General features: G+C 40.0%; 1 protein-coding gene across 1 annotated transcript; it reads right to left on the reverse strand.

Annotated features, from left to right (window-relative positions):
- Positions 1-1,707: 1,707 nt before the first annotated feature.
- Positions 1,708-6,905, reverse strand: LOC122090165 (cellulose synthase A catalytic subunit 4 [UDP-forming]-like). The gene is made up of 12 exons (XM_042660012.1): positions 6,801-6,905; positions 6,516-6,714; positions 6,321-6,439; positions 6,005-6,074; positions 5,612-5,765; positions 4,908-5,520; positions 4,680-4,817; positions 4,459-4,584; positions 4,156-4,368; positions 3,545-4,054; positions 2,988-3,338; positions 1,708-2,529 (listed from the first exon to the last, which is right to left on the reverse strand). Exons 1-12 carry the CDS (start codon positions 6,849-6,851, stop codon positions 1,948-1,950), a joined length of 3,126 nt encoding a protein of 1,041 aa, XP_042515946.1. The 5' UTR covers positions 6,852-6,905; the 3' UTR covers positions 1,708-1,947.
- Between the last annotated feature and the right edge of the window lie 855 nt (positions 6,906-7,760).

Here is a 7,760-nt window from a genome sequence, read left to right on the forward strand (position 1 = left end):
AATTTGAGGTTTCTACTCCAACACTATGAACAAGTGAAGCAAGAATGAGTGTCATGTGTATGGGAGCAAGACCTTGTTAATTAAGTCAAATTGTAATTGCTTTTGTCCAGAAAGATGCTTATTAGCATTTTTCTAGCACTAATTTTTATATGAATATGTGAAATTCTTTTAAATTCATTTTTTTTTTTTTTTTTGGTAGAAATTTAAATTCACTTGTTAAATGACTATAGAGAACACTTATTCGATTAATGCATTCTTATTTCACGTTTAACTTGATGTCGGAGCTTTCATTTACAATGATTGGGGGTGGTAGGATTGGAAAATTTGATGGGAAAGCACCCTGGAGCATTTATATCTTCTTTGTGAGTGTCATCATCTAATGATTTTGATTTCCAGTTGGTGGATTTGTTGGATCAAAGGCTTCCACCTCCCACAGGTCAGTTGGCAGAGGATGTAGTTTTGTAGTTAGAATGGCCCTATCAAGCACAAGTGCTGATCCTGATTCACGACCCACCATGTGTTTTGTTGCACAAGAGTTATGTACTCACACCTAGACATATCTGGACTACTTAACACAATCACTCAGTGACATATCTGGACTACTTAACACAATCACTCAGTGAAATTGTTAAATTTGATCCACGATTTCTATCGTATCGAAAGGCTGTAGTCTTCGCAGACAAGACAAGGCTTTTCAGCATAAATTCATCCTCTACTGAGCAAAATATGCTCTTAAAAAATCATTTTAACCCTGGTCTGATAAAAAGGGCCAAGAAATCTCCCCTTTTTTCTTGCGTTCAATTGACATGCTTCCCTTGAATTCTTGAGGGGATCCCCCAAGAGTTCAAAGTCAGCAAAGAATTGCCAGTACTTAAGGTATTAGGTATCTCAAAAACTCTACAAACAATTTGAACTTGGTTTATCTAAGGTGGGGTTCACACATATGTATAACTAATGTGTCGTTACTAGTTTGATGATGGCACTCCATAAGGCTGCTGCTTTAACATATCCTTATATACTCATTTTTCATTTCCTCAGTTGAGACTCATCAAGTTGGTTCTCTCTGGATTCAAAGGTGATATGTAGTAAGACTGATCTATCAAGTCACAGATTGTTATGCTATCTACAACCCTAGTTTAGCTTCAATGTAAACAAACTCGGAGTATTAAGGATTCATTACTTTTCATTGGAGTCTTTACTATGAGATTCTTGTTCTTCCTAGAGGAAATATAACGCAAAATATTTGCAAAATTGACCAAGCATCTGGCTGATGTAAAATAAAATGAAATAATTTCCCTTGCTTCTTTGTGGTTGTTTAGGTGTAGAAGTGGAATGGTGAACTGTGGATCATGTTGGTTTAAGTATTGTAAATGCCCAGGCTGTGATATATTTCAATAATAATCCCTTAGTTCAAGTTAGTGTAAATAGGAAATACATTTTAGGAGAAAGTTTTCCTCCACCAGATTTGAACGTTCACTACTCCATCTTGGGGTTCACAAACCCCTATAGGGTTTTAGTATGTTCCCCAAAATAGCATCCCAATACCCCTTGTGCCCATCAGAATCCACTGCAGTGAATGGATTCCCATTCACCTTGGCTGAAGGAAAACTTGGTTTTACATTTTCTAAGCTTTGGTCTTTGGTGTCCTAGAAGAAAGAGGGAAGATTGGGAAAGGAGGGAGGGGTGAGAAAAGAAAAAGATCCTGCATGAAGAAATCCAATTCATAGCTTTTGTTGTATTTGTTACACTATAGAGGCAGTGGTTCTCATTTCACAAGATGAATTACAAAATTTTATCATAACAGCATAATTCACACCTTCAGCAACTTTGTACACCAACAATGCATTTCAGATCTCCAAACATTTGTGAAGACACCATAACCGATAAAAGAAGAAGAAACTGCAAGGACAGGAAGGTAGAGAGGCAGCCAAGGGCCCAAAGATATGACTAACATTCAACACCGCACTGTTTAAGAATTGGTCCAGTCTGCTTAGGCAAGAAAGGGTCAATTCGAACCCAAACCAAGGAGAAAATAGATGCAAGAAGAATTGACCAGAGGACAACAATGGTTGGTGTCCTGTTTTGCCTGCCCATCAATCCTTTGAGGAAAGGATAGAGGTGAACAATGACCCAGAAAGCAAAAAATAACTTTCCAAATAAGGGGCCCCATGAGCCGTATCCATTGTTAATGGCATCGGAAACTCCAGCGACAACTCCAACCATATTCAGGATAATTAGGGTGGTTGGTGGGATGAGAAGTGTAGTCCACTTGAAGAGATACAGCTCCCCAAATTCAGCATCATCTGCAGCCTTTGAAGTTACAGTGAAGTTTGTGTCAACTCCTGCAAGGACTTTCAGGAGACCTTGGAAGACAGCAAACAGATGGGCTGAGACACCTCCAATCACCCAGAACTGTTCATTGCGCCACCAGTCATGGATACTTACACCACTCCACCGGAGCTCAAGTACACCAGTTGCGATAATGGAGAGGAAGAGAGCCATGAACCATATACTCGCGAAGTTGGTCAGCTGTGGGACATGGGAATTTTCCGGTTAGAAAGTAAATGACAGTCCAAGGTTAGATAATGAATTAACTGAATCAAAATTTACTATAGATGTTCACATGTTTTTATTTTTATAATTTTTTTGGTTAATCAAAGATCTATATAAAGGATAACCGGTTACAAGCCAAGGCTTCCGCTTCAGAGCATGGAGAGCCAAGGGGTGGAATGAGGTCAGACTGTCCTACACCGGCTGGACAGAGCTCCTTGCGAGGGTGTCAACAATGCCGTTAACAGCCCTTGGAATTTGAGAAAAGATTCGATAGGCTTAGCACAGATGTGCCTAATGTCTTCTATAATAGGGGAGATTTGGAGGGGAGCAGTTCTGGACTGGTTATAAAGTGAATGGATCACCTCCGCTTGAACTATTTGTAATGAACTATTTTGTTCATAATAGAAAAGAGGGAATGAATTGCAATAACTTACAGTGGGAATGATGAACTTTCCAGTGAGTAGACATACAGCAGGTATAGTGCAATAGGCAAGCAAGGGAATGGAAGTGAATGGGTAAACAATGGTGTTAGTATAAGCCAGTCTTTCCAACCACTTCAATTTTCCTCCATAGCCATACCAGAGAGGGCAGTGACGGCTAAGGAAGATTTCAACCGATCCAAGAGCCCACCTCAGAACTTGATGCAACCGATCAGATAGATTTATTGGTGCTGACCCCTTGAAAGCAGGTCTATTGGGCATACAGTACACTGACTTCCATCCTCTGCAGTGCATCTTGAACCCTGTCAAGATATCTTCTGTAATTGATCCATAAATCCATCCAATCTGTGAAAAACATACATTGTCAGAACATAACCACATGGAATTTACATGTGTGATTTGATTGGCTTATGCAATGGTAAGTACCCAGGGTTAACAATTTAATAACCCTGCTTTTGTTCAATCTTGAATTTTTACTGATCGTTGTGTTGCAGTAGTACAGCTCATGCATGAGAAGCAGATGAAGCAGGTAAGAAAAATATCTGAATTACCTCTTTTCCCCATTCAGTTTTCTCCTCATAGCCGCAACTAATAACATGAATAGCCTCCTTAACAAGGGTTGTCTTGTTGATCTCCTGAGGAAGACCACCTTCTTCCATGAGTGTTGATGCAATAAACACTGGTGATTGTCCGAACCGTTTCTCAAAGTTCTTCTGTGACATGAGGGAAGATTTTTCCAACTCCTCATAACCTTCAAGCCCTTCCTCAATCTCTTCAAGATCAAAGACAGGGGATCCTTTCTTGCTATAGTTTTTCGTCATTTTCTTTTTCTTGCCATAAAACCCTCCAAATACACCTCCCTCTTTCTTTGCCTTCGACTTTTTTGATTTCCTAGAACCACAACAACAACAGCAGCACCAGGAAGGCCAGCAATCACATGTCATCTTTGGTCGCTTCTCCGACACCGGTGGGTCGTAACCATACAATGCTGGACGGTTGAAGACACAACCAGTTCCTACATATACTGGTCCTTGGATCCCATCTAAACCCCTCATGTTGATCTACACCGAAAAAGGGCAAAAAGAAAGTAGAACAATATTAAGGACCTTGCTGTAGAAGGAAGGGAAGATGTTAATCAAAAGGAGAAATAGTGTAGACTTACATCGAAGAATACAATGTTCCTGTTAGCATATCTATCATGGTGATCTATACCATCAAACCTCTGTGGGAACTGAACGTAACAGAGCTTTTTTCCTAGCTGTGGATCCATCAGAAAGCACATAGCTTCCCTTACAGCCTTGCTATTGTTGACGTAGTGATCACAATCAAGGTTCAGCATGAATGGTGCATTGGTGAGTACTGCAGATACCCGGACCTAATGATCACAATACACAATACCACAAGGCAACATCAAAACAAAGGACCTCATCATCTTAATATAACTCACATAATATGATCCACTCACCAGAGCATTCATTGCACCAGCCTTCTTGTGGTGTTGATATCCAGGTCTTTTCTCACGAGAGACGTAAACAAGTCGAGGAAGCTCCTTACCTTCCACATCAAGTGCACCTTCACTTCCTAGGTATACCTGCAAATTTTAGAGAAAATTTATGAATTGTGATCATAGTGGAGATCATATCAGTTACTTGAGAAAGAGTAAGGATAATGATTATAATATCCGACCTGAATCATTCCAGGATGATCTCTAGTATTGTTCCCAGGCCATGGGGTCCCATCCTGCATGACCCAACCTTCTTCTGGTTTCTTCTGAGCCTTTGCCACCAATGCATTAATCCTCACTTTGAACTCTTCATACTCTCTCTACAAGTTCAGCACACACCAAATAGCCACTTACAATAGGAAAATAATGAAACCAGGAAGGTTATAGTCATATGGGGAGAAGCTCCTTACCTTCATGGCTCTGCGTTCCTTCACAAAGGTTGGCTGAACCTTGTCCTTCAGGTAATCCATCTTCTGTGAGAAGTAGAACTCAGGAGCCCTTGGCTCAATGGTGTACTTCTTGCAAAACGGTACCCATCTCCTTGCAAACTCAGCTGTTTCTGATAATGTATCAAAGAGGAGCATTGAAGCACCATCATCAGACACATAACAGCTCACCTTGTCAACTGGGTAGTCCACAGATAGGATTGAGAGGACTGTATTAGCCGTTACGATTGGTGGTTCCTTCAATGGATCGACTGTACTCACAAAGAAATCAACCGGTGCAAGACGGTTAGGCTCGCCTTCACGCTCAAACCGCAATGAAAGGCGGTCTAAGTAAGTCTCGCGGTTGATAGGCTGCCACTTGGGGAACTGGTCTAGTATCCATGAGAGGGCAAACCATACTTCACAAATGACAGAGATGAGCCACAAGGGGTAAGCATCATATGCTGGGGTTAATATACGGAAACGGAAGAAGCACGCCAGGATGACAAGTCGGAGGACAATGACTATCCTATACGGGCTAATCTTGCTGGATGAAATTGGGATCTTTCGCCATAATGGTTGCCTTGCTTCAGCCATCCTAAGCAAAGAAGAAAGGATATGTTGGTCTTGCAGTAAAAAATTCTTATAATTAAATTATCTCCAAGAACAAAATTAGTAATAAATCTTACAGATAATCGTCTTCTTCGGCTTGATCATTTCCTCCTCCATCATCTTTGCTCACCAATCCTCTCTTTTCTTGCCTTGCTTTCCACTTATCTACCCTCTCTTTCCATTCATCACTATTTTCCAAGTCCTTGTCACCTTCAAAATCTTTACCAGCAACTAGACACACATTGCAATAAATCACTCAACTAATAAAGTACAAAGTATTAAGCAGAAAAAGATCTCCCAACCAGTATCCGGATCAGTTCCCTCCCCCCTAGGAAGAGAAGTATGGGATCTCACCATTGACTAGGAGTTTATCCCATGAACGGGGGGATCACATGTGGAGAGGTCACCACATGCGGAGAAGATCCAGAGTCTCCAAACTCAACTAACTAGGGGAAAAATGAAATACTCACTGCTTCCGGCAACGGAAAAAGCTGCGCCATTGGGCTGTTGCCATTGTTGTGGGTTATAGTCCCCATTTTCCTGTAAAACTCAACACCTTAGATTTTATTTCTTTAATAGCCCCCTCTAGCATATAGTTTCAATCATTTAAGAACAAAAGTATAGATCCTTGAATAGAGTTACTTAAATTTCTTAGAAATCTATTTCAAAAAGGATAAATTATGTCAACTTTTGAGGACTAGCTAGAATGGGTTTCTACTCAAGTCTTCTTATCAGATTTGTAGACTCTTCCCTGTGAAAACAGATTAATCATCTTAAGAGGCTTACCGAGTGAGCTACAACATGATTACGATCAGGGGAATCAAAGCGACCCTTAATCTGAAATTCATTATCCAAGTCATCTGCATCACCATCATCTTCTGCATCTCCAGCCACTCTAGGACAACCTGCCAATAGGTACACCTTATAAGCATATTAGTAGCGACTTCTCCTTATAGAGAGAGACAGAGAGAGAGAGAGAACCTTTGTGGCGTTTGTAGCGAGTGTTGCACTGAGGACAGCACTTGTTACCTTCACTTCTCTCATAGTCATAACAAGGTCGACATACAGGGAACCCACACTCGTAACAAGCCACAAACAATTGGCCATCTTCCTTAAATCCAATCTCATCTCCACAAACTCGACATATTTTCGAAACAGATTGGAGTGTGGGTGACCGAGGCTGTTTCCCAATTGCACATAAACAATAGAGCCAAGTTAATATCATAACCAAAAGATAATGTAGGAAGACTCAAAGAAAGGAAATACCTCTCTCCCATGAGAACCTGCAACTAGACCGGTCATGGTGATAGACGCCATGGCCGGTGCAAGTGAAAGAAAGACGAAAATAGAGATGATGGATGGGTTGTGAGAGGAAGCTAGATAGGTTTTATGGAAGGTGAGGTGAGAGGTTGTAGTTTCCTTACCAACTGTGAGTTGAGAGGTCGATGGTTTGAGTCGAAGAGACGTCAATACAGTGAGGTTGATGGACAGATTGCTCAGCCATCAAGGCAAAATGGCACATAGCTTCAGCTCTAAGGCGTTGTTGAGTTTGGGCTGCTTCATGGTTAACACTTAACATCGTCTTTAAGAGTCTTTTGTTTTTCACACCTTGCGAGGCTGCTTGCATTTATTCATTGATTGGGCAGTTTGAGGCCCACGCAGATAACCCATATGAACTACTGTTGGTGCTTCACATACTTCCATGATAATAATCTCATAGTACAGTTTATTGTGCAACCCCTCCCCCCCTCCCAGTCCTCCCCCCACCCAAAAAAAAAAAAAAAACTATGGTAACAATTATAATCATTACCATATGATGATAAAAAAAATTTTTTTTTTTTTTAATCATATTTAGTAATGATATATTTTACATGTAATCTTTATTTTATATATTATAGCAAGGGATTTTGGATGCAAAGTAAAGTGAAATTTTGTAACCAAATATGGAATGATTTGAAGTTAATGCTAAAGTCACATGTGTAATGATAACATATATTTCTTTTTTAAGTATGAAAATTTCACTTCCCTTCCCTTTAATCCCCTTTCGTACTATATCATTCCAAATGCTATAGGATTCGTCCTAATCGCTACTATTATAATGTTTTAGTCATCTAAAAATTGTGTTTGTTTCTGTTTTATTTTATTTTTTTTGAAAGAAAGTTGAATAGGATTGAACTGAATCAAATCACATCAACATCCTAGATAGTTTAAGTTTTTTTTTTTTTT

The sequence above is a fragment of the Macadamia integrifolia genome, chromosome 9 (genome assembly GCF_013358625.1).
Source record: "Macadamia integrifolia cultivar HAES 741 chromosome 9, SCU_Mint_v3, whole genome shotgun sequence".
NCBI classification, from domain to species: domain Eukaryota; kingdom Viridiplantae; phylum Streptophyta; class Magnoliopsida; order Proteales; family Proteaceae; genus Macadamia; species Macadamia integrifolia.